The sequence below is a fragment of the Ciconia boyciana genome, chromosome 8 (genome assembly GCF_034638445.1).
Source record: "Ciconia boyciana chromosome 8, ASM3463844v1, whole genome shotgun sequence".
Taxonomy (NCBI): Eukaryota; Metazoa; Chordata; class Aves; order Ciconiiformes; family Ciconiidae; genus Ciconia; species Ciconia boyciana.
Genome location: NC_132941.1, coordinates 1,173,263 through 1,192,241, shown reverse-complemented (window position 1 = coordinate 1,192,241; position 18,979 = coordinate 1,173,263). Strand labels below are relative to the sequence as shown.

The following is an 18,979-nucleotide window of genomic DNA, read 5'->3' as shown; positions in this document are numbered from 1 at the left end:
TATTGAGGACAAATGTCATGACAACATAGAACATTTTCTCCTACTACAGTCACCAAAATTAAAAGAGAAGAATTTGGCCCATCAGAAAATTAATCCATTAATTAAATCTAGATTTCATACTACAGTTACCAGAAAAGCAAAACCTTTTACCTGCATCATGAAGAGCAGTTCTTCCTTGAAGATCCACATTCTCCGTTGGACAATTGTACTGTTAAAAATAAGTAACCCCCGTTATCAATCAAGATTCAGATTACACTTACAAAACGTGAAATGTTTTGAGGTTTGAATTAAAGCAATAAAAAGTGATTTAAGAAAAAATGTAAGTTTATAGTTTACAAAGATACTGACATACATGAAAGAAAGAGCTATGGGTACATGCACTTTAGTGTTCTAAACACATTGATCAAAAGCTGCAGAAGTAAATTAAGACCTTGCAAAGAACACGCGCAATTCATCACTGGCTTTCCACAAACACTTTCAAATGCTCATCTTTTGAAGAAAACACTACTCTTGAGCAGACCTTTCAGTGTTACGGCTCCTAAATGCAAATGTGTTCAGAAAAGGAGCACTAGTCTTTAAAAGACACTCAACTCCATTTTCTTTAAGAGGTGGAAACTACAGCTTGATTTGATTGTCTATGTGCAGAGAGGAAAAGATGTTTATTTTCTCTATTTTAGCACTCTTTCAGCCACAACCTGTTATTTTATATGAAAAGGTCTTTTCCCCATGACCATCTTATTTTTAAAAAAAGAATGTAATTGTTTTAAAAAGAGATGAGTGGCATATCCCAATTTCAAATCAGTATATTTAAGAGCACCTTTTTTCTTCTCAAGATTAAAAACCATAACAGACAAGTTGTATTTTTCAGTACCTGCAACAGCTTCTGCAAACATAAAGCATGTCCGTATTTTGCAGCTAGGTGCAATGCGTTTCTACCTAAAAAGAGATCAACATCAATTCAGGATTTACTTTGAACATGCGTTTAGAAATACCACACGAACTCAACACGCCCATGCTGTTTCTCAAAGTTACTCATCACATAACACTAATTCATAAGAAATTCATTTGTACTTCACTAAAGCATTAGCACAGTTCATTTCATCTCAACAAAAAACTGTCTTCTGCCTCCTCCATAATTCCATATGCTTCATTACTGCTCATGTGTTAGATGTATGAAACATCAAGATACCTGTGTATAATAGACTGCTAGATTGACTTCATAACAAGAGACAGTTTAGATCAACATTCACATCATTTTAGGTACAATGGTCACTTCCCCCCCCCAATTCTGCTAGTACTACAAGTCATCTATCTCATATATACCTCACTATTTGCTATACAGTCTTTTCTTATTTTAGACAAACTGCAACCAAGGATTCAAGTTCACGAATAGCAAAATTAATCTCAAAATACTGCAAGTGACTCCACATAAGCATTTTAAAAAAAATCTGTCATATGAAAGGAGGCTAAGTTATTTCTGTAATGAAGTTGAAAACAAGGAAATATTTGTTAAGCATGTTAAATTGAGGTAAACACTCTGAGGCAAAAATAGCACCCATTTGTAATTACCCCTTTCATAACACTTTCACATAAACTCTGATCTCACACATGCAAGCCAAGAAGGTAGCACAGAGGCACTCTGAAGTTTTGAGGGCTCAGTATGGGTACATTAACACCTACCATATCATTTAATTCTAATCCTTGTCGAGTACAGTACTTACAAGTCTCAGTGGAATACACTTAGTATTTTAACAAACACAAATTCATTTAAAACAGTTCTTACAGTGTTATTCTCAACCAGAAATACTGATCTCACCAGTGAGACTGGAGCAGACTATGTATACAGTTATAGCAGCACAAAGCCAAAGTTCACAAGTTCTGCTGCATGTCAGGGGCATTCATGAACTTATGTTACTGGCCGTGACCAGTTTCCTCCAAGTTCAGCACCAAGTCACACAGCTGATAATTTTTTTGCCAACCACAGGGAAATCCATGGAAAGGAATAACATCTATCCTATAGTTTAGCTTAATCTCACTCCAAAATAAAAAAAAGCTGAGAATTTCTGCAAGTTGCACTTGGACATTTGAGGAAGCCTACCTGCAGCATCAGTGGCTGTGATATCGACTCCGTGAATAAGGATAGTGTTCAAGCAATCCAGGTTTCCCTTTGACGCTACAACATGGAATCTAAAAATAGAAAATACCTTGCTTAAGCACAACTGTTTGAGACACAAAAATGGTCATATTAACCAGAAGAGTCAAAGCAAACAGCTGCACACTGAAAGCATTATACAGTACAAATCCAGCTTCAGACAGCATCCAAAGTTAGTTAAGAGTTTTGCAGATTTTACTTTAAAGAACAAAATGACTTTTTGGAGAAGTAGTCATTATTTACCTTGAATCAGTGAGCCAGGTAAAAAACCAATACACTTTCCATTTCTCTTTAACATTCAAATCTGGCAAGAGCAAGTATTTAAATACTGATCTTCACTTTGAAGTGAAGATTGTTGATGAGAATTTGACATTCTAGCTATCTGGTATTCTCCTTTAGGTGAGGCTAGAGTATTACACAGATTTATATATTAAAAAGTTTTTAGAGCAGCAGCATGATTTAGGAATTGAGTAATTTTCAGTAGCTTCCCAACACCATTATTGGAGTACTGGAAGTTACTTACGCAGATCTCCCTTCCACATCCAGTTTAGTAGGACTGACTCCTTTTTTGGCAAGGATTGATGAAACCTTTTCCACATCGCCCCTTTCAGCTGCTTTCATTAACCTGTCATCATATTTGTTCCAGTCTGTGTTCAGCTGAATAACAGAGAATTAGAAGAGCAAGTGAGCTTATGGTACAGTATTGATCTATTAAAGCAACTTCAAAAAAAGGATGAATCATATGCAATTGGGGGGGGGTGTAAAACAAAAGATATCTTGGTTTACAGATAGAGTTGTACCTGTTAAGATGTTTAGAGTTATTTATGTATAACAGCACTGTAGCATTTCAAGCAGGCTGTTAGCATTGAATGTACAGTGCTCCGAGACAGCCTAGTTAAGTCACCTTGGTCCTAAAGGAGACCTTTAGGATCAAACCTCTTTGGTTTTCCTCATTCTGCTTTGTTCTGTCTAGTAGGACTAAAACTAAAGCCACACACAGTAGTTCCCTATCCTCACATTCAAATAGAAAGTTTTCAGACAGTTTCTCATGTTAGGTTGTCTTTAGACATCTCCTTCTGGCCCCTCTATCTGCCACGAGAGGCTGCCCTGACAGCTATCCTTTCACTGCTTCGTTACTTTCTCTTCTCTCATCATGGATACTTCTTCCTGACCAAAATATAAGTCTCTCCCCCCACAGTGGTTGATTAACAAACACGAAAAACTGCTACATACAGCTGTGATAAACTAAGGACTTCACACAACAAAGGAAGGGCTAGCATGTGTACTTGTACACATACACACTTTACAGGAGAGCAACTTGGAGTATCTCAAAAGCATCGCAGTGTGTCTAGAAGGGACTTCTAGACAGAAGTCATGCAGGTGCAGGCAGGGAACCCCACACAAGACCAGCTATAGCTCTGCATTGTTGGGCTGGCACTCGTCTAACTCAAAAGCTCCACCGAAGAAAAGGGTAGAGTGGCCGAGGAGATCTGCAGTTCAGTCCTTCGTTAATTGTATCAGAGAACATTTCTCCTAATGCCTAGTTATCACATTTTAACCTCTCCACTATGCACATTAAGAACTCTCCCTCCCTTTTCTCTGCAGCACCTATATATCTGAAAAGCTGCCTCTTCTTAGCTCACGCCCTTTAGGGAAGGCACATCAACTGTCCTCTCGCATCAAGGCGGTTAACTATATGAAAACTGGAGAGTTTCTTGTTCATCTTGTTTGGCAGTTGGACTAGATCGTTGTAGTGATCACTACAACTGACAACAAGGATCACTTCCAACTGAAATAGTCTATTCTATTCTATCTTTATTGTCAATCATTTGAATTGTAACAGTCTAAAAACAATTGTTTCATTTCTATATATTAATTATCTGTCCATGCCTCAAAAATTACAAATTAATAAACCAGATGCAACACAAAGGAACAGATAAGTGAGGAACTGCAAGTAACAGAGCCCAAAATACTACTGCTAACAACTTCCAATCTAAGTAATCATCTTCAGTATAAGCTTTTCAGAGTTCATAAAAATTATTTCATACGGAAGTGGGCAGATAAAACACAGCTGCTACAATTTTCCCCTCTATCAACCCTTATGTAAAGGTACCATACAGAACTCATCAGGTGAGCTTTGTGAGATATTTAAACAGGACAATTATGAAATATGTGATCAACGGCAAACTTTGGTTTTCATGAATTCAGCAGCACATGAAGTATGCACTAAATTTAGCCCGCTCTAAACCCAGTTCACATTTATCAGGAATAGCTGAGCTTCCCAGCTTTACTGAAAGTTACAGTTTGTCATGTCCAACACTTAACTAAAACTGATGGAAGAACATCAGAAAAGCAAAAAGCAGAGACCCTATTTTCACCTCTCCAACTCATACAAGTTGCTTTTCCTCAAAACATCCTTTCATCTACTCGCAGGGTGCCGAGTTTGACGCTGCTTCCCACCCCATGTAACCGCAAGCTGCTGCCCAGAGCAGCATCCCTCCCCTCCCCAGCCGCCCTCCCTCCACTTCGTGTGCCTCAGGCCAGGGGGGCACGCTCACCATGCACCCCACACCTGCCCAGCACGCTGATCCATAAGAAAATGTCCCAGGAGAACTGCCATCGGACCCGCTCGCTGACCTGATCCACCTGCAGCCAGGCACCAAGGAAGGAAAGGCACCAGCACAGAGGGGGACAGCAGCAGATCCGATACAACGCCGGACCGTACCTCAACCCTGCGCGGTATGAAACCAAATGCTGAAATGCTGCAAGTCAATGTACGTACACACGACATCAGTACAGAAACGTACTCGCTAATTCAACTCATTGAATTTGGACATTCCTAAAAATAGATCTGAACCAGTTCCAAGTAAGTCCCAAGCAGTTTTCATGTTTTAACATCAAATGGATGCACTAAAAATGTGCAAGAGGACAATCTTTCCTGACCATTGTCAGACTGTTCAAAGGGTCAAAATTTAGCTAAGTGTGATATTCAAGAGATGAACATCTATTGAGCTGTAGAAGAAAGAAGTTCAAAGTTTATAGCTTTAAGTTGCCTGCAATTACCAAAGCAACATAGAGTGCGAAGAAAGTACCAGTCAGTTACAAACAAACTGCCACACATTCAGTCTCAGACATTCGTCACCCCCTTTTTCCTTGTTTACTTCAAATTTAGTATTTCAGGCCAAAGGCCAAGCATCCCACCCCAAAATGCGGAGCTTGTTCTCTTTGTTGCCAAACCATCCTTTCTGAATCGCTTCACGCTTTTCAGGAAATTCCGTTCTGTGACAGAAACCTCACGGCCAAGCTGGACACTGACAATTTGATATTCAAGAAGCTTTTAACCAAAGAAAAAGGCTTATAATGGAGTATTATATTCAAATCTAACTCTACACAGCAAAAGAATTTACTGATAACGGTGAGACATAAGCAGCCTGTAGGTGCATGAAGTTATTTGTCACTGTGGATCAGAAGTTCCATGCCTCACTGAATAAAGAACATTAAAACTGGCAAACCTAATACCTTCCAGAATAGAGCAGCCAAAGAGTAGCTGAAAACATTTGTGTTTAAGTGAGAAAGCAGCCTATCAATCCCATATCCTTCATGTTGGGTTCATCACACCACACTCCTCTGCCTCCTTAAAGCACCAAACCCAGTACGCAAGTCTTTGCAGTCTATGCATGAAAGCAAGAACAATAATAGATAAAACCCAAAAGCTATGTACAGTCTTCATGTTAAAAAAACACAGTTACATTCTGTCAAGCCAGGACTACCTTCTCCTTAAGACTGTCTAACTAGCAAAGACTGAAATTTTCCAAGATTTAATGTAATAAAGTCTGGAAGATCCACAATGGAGAGAGCCAATGCCAATGAGCCAGTTCAAAGCGCTCAGAGGCTGGAGCTGCAGCAAGCAAGGTCTCGCCTTGCACCAGAGCCAGGGTTTGCTAGGTAAAAGAGGAGATACAGAAAAAAGAACAAAACCAAACACCCACTGCCACACCACCCTGCATCTGTAGAACGATTTGCACACTGGAGTTGTAATCATGACTATCTTTATTCCCCATTCTCACAATATAAACAAGATTACAGTAATCAAAGTCTTAGCAATAGCTTATTCAGTACAATACTTGCTGAAAGTGACATGAAGTAATAAAACCAGACAACTAATGAAATCACACCCACTAGCGTTGCCCTGCCAAAGCACAGTACCAACTATCAATTGATTAAAACATCCATTATCTTAAAAGCCAAGCCAGCCCGGCTGGCATAATGAAGTTTTCACATTGAGAACATTACTGTTCGCAGCAAGAGCTGCGTGCATTGCCGGGGGGGAAGACAGTATTCCTCCGCAGCTTGGCAAAGTTCGCTCAATGATAAACTACCTTATAAAGCAGGTTTTATGTTTTATTTTTAAATACCTTAGAAACTATACATACATAGCATCAAGCTCTGTTCCCCCTCGATTCTTTTGCATATGACACATTTCACATCCCTAAAGGAAAGCGACCACATCTTGCACATTTGCAATTGGGTTTAGATTGCCGAGTTTCATACTCGCAGCTTATACTTGCAAGCACGAACCCACTCAAATCTACAGAAAAACCTTCACCAGCCATTCTTTCCTCCCAGTTTGTAAGTCTTCTGATTAACAAAAGCTTTTTTTTTAATATAACTATCATCTTAATATAAATATTTTTTCCTTTGCTTATAACACTTAGGAAGTGGATACAATTTGCTTATGATGTACTAAATCAAATATTGTCACCCAAGCATATAACATTTAAAGAAAATTCCTCACAGGAAGAGTTGTTAAAGACCGGTAACTCACATTAATTAAAAAGGAACAGTTACAAAACACTTAGAAAATTCAACCTTTCACATTTTTGCAGTTGTAAACTACTGCCATTGACATGAAATCTAAGATACCTACTGAGTCTTTAGCTGCACAAGAAAACCAACAAGTCATCGTAGAACTCGCAACTTCTTGCTGCCAGAAGCAATCAGTTTCTCTCGCATCAAGTTACAAACCACTGCAGCTCACAAAGCACCAAGCCAGAGTTCAAACAGGCTGCTTCAAGAAATGTATTCTCTCCACTGCCCTGAATTCCTGTTGTTCCATCCTTCACTTAGCTTGGATCCCCAAGTATATTCCCCCCATCTTCAGGATCCTCTTCAGACTTCATAACTCTTAAAAACATATGGGCTACCCCTGGCCAGAAGCTGCCCGGCCGGTGAAGCCCTTTGCGGGTCCGGCCGCCTGCTCAGCCTGTCCCTCCCCAGCAATCCCCCAAGAAAACTCTCCCAGAGCTTTTGTTTCTGTGTGGGACAGACTGCCAGAGTGACTCAGACTCACAAGTAAATATTGCCCAGATCTAAAATATCTTGTAAACAATACGTAGACAGTCTCATCAGCCCAGATCTATTTTCTGATAATCCAGTACTTGATAGCCAAGAGATAGAAAGCAATAGCTATTAATACATTCTCTGCATGCTCATGCCCTGAGTAACACATTTTAGATTTAACGTTAACTAACAAGACAAGCACGCATGAAACTTTACTATGGTGTTGTTATGGTCTGCAGACATGCAAACACTCACTTTAAAATAACAAACACGTTAGTCAAATTAACTGTCCACTGACATTAATGAAGGTCATACTTATCACCACTAATAACACAGAAGGACTGAAATACTCACAGGAGTAATTTTTTCCCATTCCACCACACCACAAAGCCAAAACCAGACTCACGATCAGACTTCAGACAGTTACAACTGCAGAGCAGATGGAATGCATGATCCTATTTTGACAGAAATGTAACCGATTTTAAATTAGAAAACACACATGCCTCTGCTTTAAAAAAATCTCCTTTTACAGTGATGAAATCCATTCTGAATAGAACCTGGTTTCGGCTTACTGCTGCTGCCAGTCTGTCTCCCAACATGTTAAATGAGAGGAGTCACTGAGGCTGTCAAAACATTAAATAGACAGCATAATGATTAACAGCAGGGAAGATGTAGACTCTCACAAGTTTTAAATTTAAATGGAGATCTCCTGAGTGCCATATTTAGAGGACTAGGTCAACATGACAAGCAATGCACTGTTTTGTCTGCAGAAGAGAAACATGGTGCATAGCCAGAAACACCGCATACACACACACCCTGGGGGACACCCACAAGAGCCTACAAATAACCGAATCAATGGGTCTTCTCAGGGAAGGGATTATAAAAAGTCACTCACTCATATTTGCACAAATTCTCTCTTTCCCAGTAACTTCTGAACTATTCCACATCACTTGCCGTGAGCACCAGCCCTTTTCCTCGCAGCACTAACGTGTTTCTCAAAAGAACCTTCCAAGAGTTCTCTGCAAATAGTGTCCACGTGACAAAGCCACTCCAAAAAAGCGCAATGACTATGGCATCTCAAGTTATCTTCTGACCAGAATCAAGTCTGTCTCCTCAAGCTAAAAATGGCATTTTGGGGAAAAAAATAAAGACACTTTACAAGTGACAGCAACAGTAAAAAAAACCCACCACTTAACTGAAATCAGTTTGGTGCAAAACCATGTAGGTAAACAGTCTGATTTATTTATCCCAAAGGTTTCACTTGTCTCCATTTTTATCTGCCTGCAGACATTCCTCATGACTCATGAGCTGCACTCCTCCTGCAGTCCCTTCATGCTGAAGATCCTCCCAAGACAGTCTTGACCACAAGATTCAGGATTGCTAAACTGCATTTCCCACTCCTGCCCAGCTCAGACTAAGCACAGACAGCAGTTCTCAGGAAACACAGCTTTCATGGCTCTATCAGCCCTGAGCAGCTTCAGTAAACACAGCCTGGCTACAAACTCACACTGATTAAATTGTTCTCCAAGGCAGCTGAATCTCAGAGAGCTCAAAGGGTGGAAACTAATGAAACATGCTTGTGTCGCATTCTTTCAGTGTAACCGAAGTTTGGAACGTAGCTCAGATTTGGTTTTTCAGAACAAAGACCATCATCAGATACACCAGCAGCACCAGCCTCTGGAGGTGCTAGATTGACAAACATACCACAGATGCCTGGCGAAGGCCAGTATTACCCCTTTTCTGTTAACACAGAGCTACCTGTTCTACCTAAGTTCAGCCTGCCAGGAATTCTTCCCAACTCCAGGTCTCCAAAGATAAGGGAGTATCCCATCTCCACCATCTGGCTAGGATCAAATGCAGTACTTGTTCCTATCAGCTTGTATCTGGTGTGCTCTCAGTTTAAGGGCTTTATATTGAGCAGATACCTTAGGCGCCTGCACACACTCTGTACCTCCATCTGGTATTGTAACGCCTTCGGGAGTGGTGCAGAGATTACGTACACGCCAGCATCCTCAGAAAAAGAACGTAAACTGAACAAGCACAGAACACTTTTCCAAAAGCTCTCCCAGCTTTCAATCAATGATTTAAATTTCCTGGGCTAGCGGGATTCTACCTACATGCCTAGTAATTCTGAATGAATTGCTCTATTAACCTACCCAGTTTTTTCCTCAAGTCCAGGTAAGCTTTTAGCATCCTCAACACCCTTTGGTAAGGGTCTGTACAACTTAACTACATGTTGCATGAACAGTTATCTACTTCTATTCTCTCTGAACCCAAAACCCCTTATCTTACCAGATATTTAGCAGACCAGAAGTCAAGCTGCTTTACTTATCTGCAGTCCTCATCTTGTAGATATCTTTGGACAATCATATAACATTATTACATCTTCCTATGCTGTATGCCGCAATACTCTCACCCAGCACCAATTCAGGCAGCAGATAAAGAATATCACCACTCTCGGTTGTTTACTGAGAAGAGTATACAGCATAGTTCAATGTTTATAGGAGACTCTTTAAAACTACAGCCTTTGAAACAAGCCTGTTCCTCATCTGTCATTACAATTAAGTATTTGAAGACAAGAGCAGCAAGAGCATTAACGATGGCCACTAGAGGTATTTACACTCAGAGCATATTTGGTACCCAGACTAATTACTCTCACTTTTCTGAGCAAAGCAAGACAAGATGTTCTAGTTACTGAAGGCAGTGGAAAGGGCATGCCGTTGCTGTCAACGACAGCCATGGGGTGCTATCAGCAAGGGTAGTTCTGACAGACTACAAAAAATAAATATATTTGTACACTGCTGACAACCTGAGAAGCAACTAGCAAAAGTATTGTTTAAAGTTTGTTATTGTTATAGGATATATCTTTATCAATAAACAAAGATAACACCATACTTAGGGAATATGAGCTTGAAGGCACTGGGCATCTTCTCCCTCTCAACTAAAAAAAGAAAAGCAGGTAGAGCCCCTGAAGCCATGTGCAGAATTACTGCACACCCCACCACCCACCCAAGTGTCCCCACTGAGGAGCTCCAAGCAAAGAAAGTACTTTGTTAGTGATCCCGAGACACAAGAGGGGACAATAATACTGGGGTTATGGGGACCCAAACAGGACAGACAAATGAAGATCCCAACCGTGAAGGCCTTCGGAAAGCAATCCATAACCCTTTAATCCCAGCGGCTCTTCTGCTGAGATTTTTCTCAACCCAAATATTCTTCAGAGTGAAATTCTAGCAGCCAGAAGGGAACTTTCAAGACTTTTCATGCCAGCAAAAAGCCCACAAGAAGAGATTTCTGGTCACCAGAGCACAATCCATGAGGTACGACTACCATCTGAGAATGCGCTGACCTTTTTAAAAAGGCTATACGGGGCCAGGGGCACAAGAAATAGCGGCATTAATATTGCAGTGAAACAAATTGTGACAAGTTAACTTGTTGCTGAAATAGAAGTATTGCTCAGGAAGCTTCCACCTGAACTGGGAATTGCTCATCCAGAGTCTCTAAACACTTTTGCCTACATAGCTGCAGAACACCGACTACATAAATAAACAGCATATGTAAATAAAACATGGACAATCTTTAGCAGTCATCTAAGTCACTTCAGAAATACCAGTTGTAATTCAAAGCAGTTGTTAAACCTTTCAGCCTGAAAGCTGACATAAACCTGTGAAAGTGAACACAGCTCCTCGTCACTGCTGGGCTAGGCAGATAATCCTATTAACGGAAAAAACCAAAGGGGGACACATCCTCCTCTAATGCCATTAGCGGGTGACATAAGCACATAAAACACACTGAGAGCAAAGAGCTCTGGTAAAACAGTGCCATCGCCACTTACAGCAAGTGCTCACAAATACATGAACGGTCCTAAAAATTATCTAGGCAAAACCACTAACATCATACTTTTATGGAAATAGTTATAAAACTAACACTGCAGTTTCTGAAATCTGTGAGGGCCATTAGATTGAACAATTCTTGTCAAAGAAGAGACCAAGAATTACTCATTTTAGGCCCATCTTTGTCACAAGATACTAAGTTTTCCCATTTAGGTCTCATGCAGTTTTTCTGCAGAGAAAGACAGACACTCACTGACATGGGAGAGTCACTTGAAGAATGTACGCGTGTCATGTAAGCCGAGGACAGAGGAGAAGGGCAGGCTCGGCACATCTATCAGCCTGCGCATTTAATTTTCCTGCTCGTTCTACAGAGGTCAGAGTACATTTGTGATCAAAACTAGTGTCTGAACAGACACACCCTGCGATTCCATATGGCACAAAATTACAACTGCTTTTGAAGTAGTTTGATTTATTTAAAGACTGCCCAGACTGACAAAATGAAAGGATAGGTTAGACTATTGAAACTAGTTTTTAAAGATATGCACCAGGTGTAGCTTCCCCCTACAGTACAGAGGCACATCAGCTAATACCCGTCTATCTCGCAGACTTCAGCTTATCTGCAGTTGCCTAGAAAATACTGCAGATACCAGGTTTGGGGAAGTGTTAGCTCAAATGGGAGGAAAAAAGGCATTTTATATTTTATAAGCATACCTTGCTTATCAGGATATGTCTGTATTCACATGCAAATGTTCTGGAGTTTAAAACTGCAGGAGTAAGATGTACTGTTTAGTCTACATAAGGGAAAAACAGCCACAGCTTGAACACAGGGTTCTTGTTTCACCCAGCAGGTTCCCACATGCAGCACATTAGGTTATCACCTCATTTACTGCAATTTCTCCATCTACAGAAAAGTCATTGCATGCTACAGAGTGGGCGAGGCTCAGTTTAAACAGTCATCAAAAAATAACAGCCTTCCTAGGACAGCTCGGGCTTTGCACTGCTCTCAAAGTACTTGTGTCAAGAATTCATATTAACAGTTGTGCTGTTGCATGGCTTATTTATACATCTGCACCCTGTAATTAATATAGGTAATAGTCTCCTAACAAACAGGTTAAAGCAAAACAAACAGTAACCATCTAAAACCTCATCATAAACATTCCTGATTTTACCCTATTCTTAAGGCATTTTCCTTCCTACTACAGGTCAGCATATCCCATCGCGATCAAATTATTAAGTATCAAGAAAATACTCAAAATCTACTTCTAGCTATCTGCGTGACATGTCAAATAGTCCTCTCAAAACCATTCTAAGGGCTCTAAATCTGTGTCAGACAGTACATTTCCATCTGCAAGGAGTGACATGTACCTCACAGCATAGCCAGTTTCTCTTGTCTGCACGGCTGGGGTAGGGGGAAAAACCACCAGCATCAACTACAACAGCACACAAGATACAGTGGAAGCGTCAAAGAACTCCACATACCGCTCCTGAAGGATGCAAAGTCTGCTAAGATAAAAAAATTCAATTTTGTTTTTAAACACTACTTCCTCATGTCTCATTGCCAACATACAACTCAAGTGCACTTTATTGATGAAACATCCTCAAATTCTCAGCCCTGAGATACAGAACAACTTGGACACTAATAAAAGGGATCAGAACTACTTATGCACTCTGGAAACAAACCAGTGTTGTTGCAGCTGCATTTTAAAACAGTCCGTTAAGTACATTTGACAGTAACTGGGGCCAGACTTACACACATTGAAGAACATTACACCCTTTTACAGCAAGGAGAGCACCACAGCTTTAACCACAAGAATAATGGGGAGCCCTGGAAGCCTAGGTCCTGCTGCAGCCCAGCTTTGCCCCCGCTAGTGCCCAGCAATTAGAGTGTGCCTAGGAGAAAGTATTTCCCCTTTAAAAGGGGAGAAAGCAGCAGCAAGGTCAGAGTCCAGCTGCCTTTGTCTGCCATTAAAAGCAGCATATCACGCTGCCTTCCTCAGGACTCAGGCAAACCATTAGTTTGAAATTACAAGCTCTCAGGCAAGGACCGATTGATTGGTGTGCTTCCATTTATTAATAATGAAGCATCAGAAAATATTAGGGGGTGATGAAACACGACATGACTATCACATTCATCATGCAGGGAAGCAGCCTCAAGCATGTATGCATGGAGAAGGGAATACCACGTTACAGTCTGACTCAATCCTGTTTGGTCACCATTAAGTAATGAAAATATGGAGACAATATCAGTCTCTTAGATGTTATAAGCATTTGCTTGCTAATAAATATTAATATTTAAATACTGACAAAGTACTACATAAGTTGTATCTGAGCAAGAGGTCAGACGAACCTAAAACAGATAACCAAACAGCCTTATCTGCATAATTATGGCTGCAAATCAGCTAAGGATATTTAACCTGCACACAGGCAGTCACTGTACATTCAATTTTTAAAATATTTTTAATTGCTACATTCCAAAATGATAAACCATTGACAAATACTCCTTTTTACGGAACCTGAAAATTACAGTGCACCTGTAAACAGGCTGCACCACAAAGCCTTTGCTGAACCACAAATTGCCTGTCTTGACTAACCTTGTGTTTCTTCAACATCAACCACAAACATCACACAAACAAGCACTTAATTCTATTTCACTAAATGCAAGTGAATCACAAAGGTTTTTTTTCCCCCAAGGAACACACACATTAGCACGAGCCTTAATAAAGCTTCCTGGAACCCAAACACACTCTAAAGAATAACCAGTCAGTCTGGGGTTTGACATTTGACTATTATAATGTTGCTGATCCCTGGCTGCGTTGCCTGAAGATGACATTGTAAAGTCACCTTAGGTTGCCCACAACAGACACAAGGCAGGTAGGGGAGAGGGAAGACTAACTTTGCTCTGGTCAACAGCAGCAATACTGGAAAAATTCTGCTGACAGGTCATGGCATTGTCATCAGCGTGGCTGACAAGAACAGAGCAGAGTCATGACAAGATGCCATGAAAGTCTTGTTCCTTTACAAACTGATGTGTGCCACCAGCAGCACATGTTCTTTCTTTTGTTTAAGAAGTTCAACACAGAAGTAGGCGTGAATCTTTGGTTAAAACTAGGTTACCAAACATCTATTTCTTACTTCATTCCTTCAGTTACTAACATGTATTCTACAGCACACTGGTGCTACAAATCGTTTTTAGCAAGCTTATTCCGCTGTGCATACAAAGATATAGTGTTGCTGATTAATTAGCAAATTCAGACAACAAACAGCATTCTTCCATTCCCTTAATAAAAACAGTCAGATCAGAACAAGAGGTGGTACCTCCCCTCTCTGCCAAGGACAGGGCAGCAGTAATTGTTTAATTGTGTATTGGGTTAATCCACAAAGTTCCACTCCTTACACAGAGGAAAAGTCATCCATTTAACAGAAGTGTTGTCCCACAGATACAGAACAGAATCTGTTATCCCACAGGATAACAGAAGCAGGCAGTCCCACAGGAAAAAGTGTTAACACAACCTCAAACAAGTTCAGCTGTCACTAACTACCAAACTTGTTCAGATATTAATTTAATAATCACAGATCATCATAACAGGGCAAGTGCTCAGATGTCTACCTTTGCTTCTTGCACAGTGGTTTCCACTAATTGTATACGATGTTCAGTTTCTCTTAATTAAAAGAAATCCAACACCACTTTTCCCAGAGGAGAAAGGATCGATAGAAGTTTTCACATGGTTTTCCACCTGCTCATTCTCATTACTTGCGGGTGCTCCAGGCAGTGCTGCTGATTTCTGAAGTGCATGCGTATCTCACACCAGCTCTGTCTTTGATGTCGTTATCTTCGGATGCAAACAACCCCAGAGACACAGACCTGCCACTGCTCAGGATACAGCTTCAGCTGTGCTCAAAGCACTACCAAGAATCCCATGTTTCACAGTAAGTCACCATCCTCTGGCAAGCAGTCCAGAAGCCCCTTCCTTAAATTCCAGACCTCGTCACAAAGGACAGAAAGGTTAAACCCCCCACATTAATAAGATAACGCACCTCATATTTAACAGAACACCTCCACACCTACTTCCTAAGTATTAAAGAAATAAGTAAGCAACCTTTTTTCCCCTCCCAAAGGCCATAGTTAGAATCTCACCAGCACAAGTCAATTAGCAAAGGTCTGAAACAAAAATAACTTTGTAGAACGACAAATCAAACCTTCTCCAACCATCTTCTCAAGAAAAACCAACCACTGAGCATTTCATATTTCCTTCTTGTACATACAGCTACAGACAGAATTTCTAACTCTACTGGAAGAACACACTTCCTAAACACAAACTGGATCACAAACATACACCTATAATATCAGCCTGTATTTTGGAATCTCAGAAATACTAGCAGGGCATGCCACTGTGGTCACCCCAATAGGACTGACTACATTAATTAAAACCTATCTTGTAAGCGTCAGTGAATAAGGCATCATCTCTGACTGAAAGCGAGGACCATGCCCTCAAGGCTTCGTGCTCCACAGAATCTGGTATTAAAGTTTCCAGCCTACGCTACTGCCAATGCCAAGCATTTGTCTCACTATTCAGAGCACTGAAGTTACTGAGCAGGCTGCTCAGATTATTTTCCAAGCACCATCAGCCAGCTGGAGTTGGCAAAACCAGATAATTCCATTTTCAGACAAAACATTCTGGATAATTGTAGAATTGGTAGCAACTATCATGTTTACTTTCTGCTGCTTTTCATGGCTTCCCTCCATCACAAGACAGGTAATAAAGCCATTTCCAAAAGATCACCATCAGAAGACAGAGGGCATGTAACTATTACCTTAACCTGGAGGAAAATTTTCAGAAGCATGATGAAGGGATTAAGTTGCTCTCCACCCCTCACAGGAAATACCACTGGGTGGGGAACAGGAGAGAGGGATGAACTTTCTCAAACAGGCAACCCTTTTATACTGGTTTCAAGCAGGATCTATAAAGCTCACGCTGGCATGATTCCCACCCACCTCCCTTCCTTCCCCAGCAGTTAGAAACAGAGACCCGGCTTTACCCAAGCATCCCCCTCTTCGGCCTCACTGTTAACACCCACCCATGCAGTTGAATTTTTGCTTCCCCATATAAAAGGTTATAAGTTGGTGTTTGATTAGCCAGTAGAATGATCACATAACCAAAATATGTAATAAACATGGGAAATAAGTACATCATGGGTACAAACCCCAGTTTTTAAAGGAGCTCAGTGAAAGTAATTTCCCTTTGTATATTTTAGAATAAACTTCAGCTCTTAAAAGTATTCAGACTGCTCAAACCTACTCTGAAAGGAAGGCTTGTTGAGCCTTCACCTATGGAAGTGAAAAATCTCCATGTCTATTCAAAAACAAATATGGATGCTGTAAGTGTTCGTTGAAATTTAATGATTGTAGGCTTACTTTGAAATAACAAACAGTTCTGAAGTATAGGACAACTAGTGAATAACATAAACCAGTGCCAGCCTACACATTACAAATTATCATAACAGACTTCTGACTCACTCCCTTGCACAGCAAGGTGTTCAGCACAGTGATGTACTTCCACACAGAGCTGTCATTTTCTCAGATGAGTTTGCTCAGCAGTTTACAAGCCTGACTATCTACATATCTTTCAAATAAGCCATTATTTTCAAGTAATAGTTTCAGATCCAAGACAAATGTGGAGGAGTATTTTAAAGATAGCTAATATCTTAAAAGGTGACTGATAAAAGTCAGTGTATCATATTAAACTGCTCTTTTCCGCTATTGCAGGTAGCCAGCGGCAAGTTTAGCAAATCAGCGCAAAAAGACAGCAATAAGCTTAGGAGTGCCACTGCCACAGTAGACTCCCAGGGAAGCATTTACTGAATGGTCACAATTAAAGATGATTTACCACGCACAGTAACTTCCGAATATAGCCTTCTTCAGTTATAAAGACCTCTCTCATCAAAAGTCATCTGCAGAGATGAATGAAGTAAAAATGAAAACCAATAAGGTCCTTTAAAGCCAGTTAACAGTAGCCTAAATTTTGGAAGCCACAGAGAACAAGACACAGACAATTGCACCATCACAAAGGTACCTCATTTCCAGAGGCTGCAACTCCCCCAGGCCCAGTATTCCCACACTGGACGATCAGAAATCACAACTCCATAAAGTCACTAGCCACTTTGAAAGTTTTTTTGTCCACTTTCTAAGTAAATCCTCCTTCTGTGCACTGGGATGAGCGCTCCGATTTTGCCACAGAAATTACTAACGTTGAACAAGCTACTGACAATGCCATGCACACATATCTCAGCAAGCCCCAGGGCAGGTTGCCAGTCGGAGCTCAGCTCTGGCTCCCAAGGCTCTTAAGGGTGGTGGTGGGGGAAGTGTTAATTTCTGCTGGGGCCAGACAGCAAAACTGAAGGCAGAGGTAACATGCAGTTGCACGCTTATTTTCCGAGCTGCAGTTGATCTAGGGCAGCCTGAACGAGGTGCCAGGCGTAGTGCACAGTCCCACCCCGCGTTTCCCCATGCCAGCTCTCTCTGCTGTGCCTCCTCCCCACGCACAGACCCGGCGGGCGGCTCGCTGCCCGCCCTTTCGGCCCTCGCACTCCAACCCCAAGGGACCTCCACTCCTCCAGCAGGTCCCCAACTCACTGAAGCCCAGCTCCCCCGAGTGCCAAGGCTCCTCATCTGTCCCAGAAAAGCTCGCTCCCCCCAGACGCGCCTCTCCCTAGGTTACCCCAGCTCTTCCACGCTCTCTGCCCCCAGCAAAGCCTCAGCTCCCCAGGGAGCAGGGACTCCCGGTGCTCTGCCCCCATGCAATGCCTAGCCGCCCGGTCCCTTCTACTCCCCTCACCCCAGCTCCCAGGCGCCCCACAGATCCCCAGCCTCCTGCCCCATCCACGCCCCGCAGGCCCCAGACCCCCCCCTCAGCTCCCCAGCCTTCCCCCCCAGCAGGGCCCACCCTCCACCCTGAGCCCCCTGCCCCAGCCCACCTCCCCGTGGAGCTGCATGCCCACTGCCCGCCCGCAGAGCTCAGCCCCACCGCTCCCTCCCCAGGTAACCCCAGGGGGCTCAGCTCCCAAAGTACCAGAGCCCAGCAGCCCCCAGCCCCACCTGCCCTCACAGGAGCCCCCGGACCCTCAGCCCGCCACCGCAGGCCCCCACCCCCTTGGGGGGGCCTCCCCTTCCCCTCTGCCCCCGGCCCAGCCCTGCCGGCACCCACCGCGCTGCCCCCGATGACCGCTTCGTGCTTCTTCAGGCGGGACTTGAGGCTCTTCATGGCGCGGCCCCGGGCGGGCGGGCGCGGCACCAACCCCGCGGCACGCACCCGCCGCCGCCACGGCCGGGACGAGCTGGCCCCCTCCCGCCGCGGCACCCCTAGCCCGCCGCCCCGCCCACCGGGCACTCGCAGCCAATCGCCGCCCGCGCGGGCGCCGCGGCCAGTCACCAGGCGGAACAGGGGGAGGGACTTCCTCACTTTAAAGGCCGCCTGGGGGAGGGGGGGAGGGGGGAGCGGCGTGGCGGGGGCGGAGTCTTACTCCGTGCGGAGCCGCCCGCCCGCCAGGGGGCGCGCCGCGGGCGGGGCAAAGGCACGCGGCCGGCGGTGCGCCGCTCTGGCGCCAGGGCAGCCCCTCAGGGACACCACCGAGAGGGCGGCCGTGCCGTGCCGTGCCG

The 18,979-nt window shown here is 42.8% G+C and overlaps 1 protein-coding gene across 1 annotated transcript in view; it reads right to left on the bottom strand.

Annotated features, from left to right (window-relative positions):
• The window catches only part of UACA (uveal autoantigen with coiled-coil domains and ankyrin repeats), a 34,103-nt gene extending 15,433 nt beyond the window's left edge, over positions 1-18,670 (bottom strand). Inside the window, exons 1-5 of the mRNA XM_072869810.1 lie at positions 18,528-18,670; positions 2,676-2,809; positions 2,099-2,187; positions 872-936; positions 151-208 (exon numbers count right to left, since the gene is read on the bottom strand). Coding sequence (XP_072725911.1) covers positions 151-208; positions 872-936; positions 2,099-2,187; positions 2,676-2,809; positions 18,528-18,584 — 403 coding nt within the window. The 5' untranslated portion in view covers positions 18,585-18,670. The remainder of the gene's footprint in view (positions 1-150; positions 209-871; positions 937-2,098; positions 2,188-2,675; positions 2,810-18,527) is intronic.
• Positions 18,671-18,979: the final 309 nt, after the last annotated feature.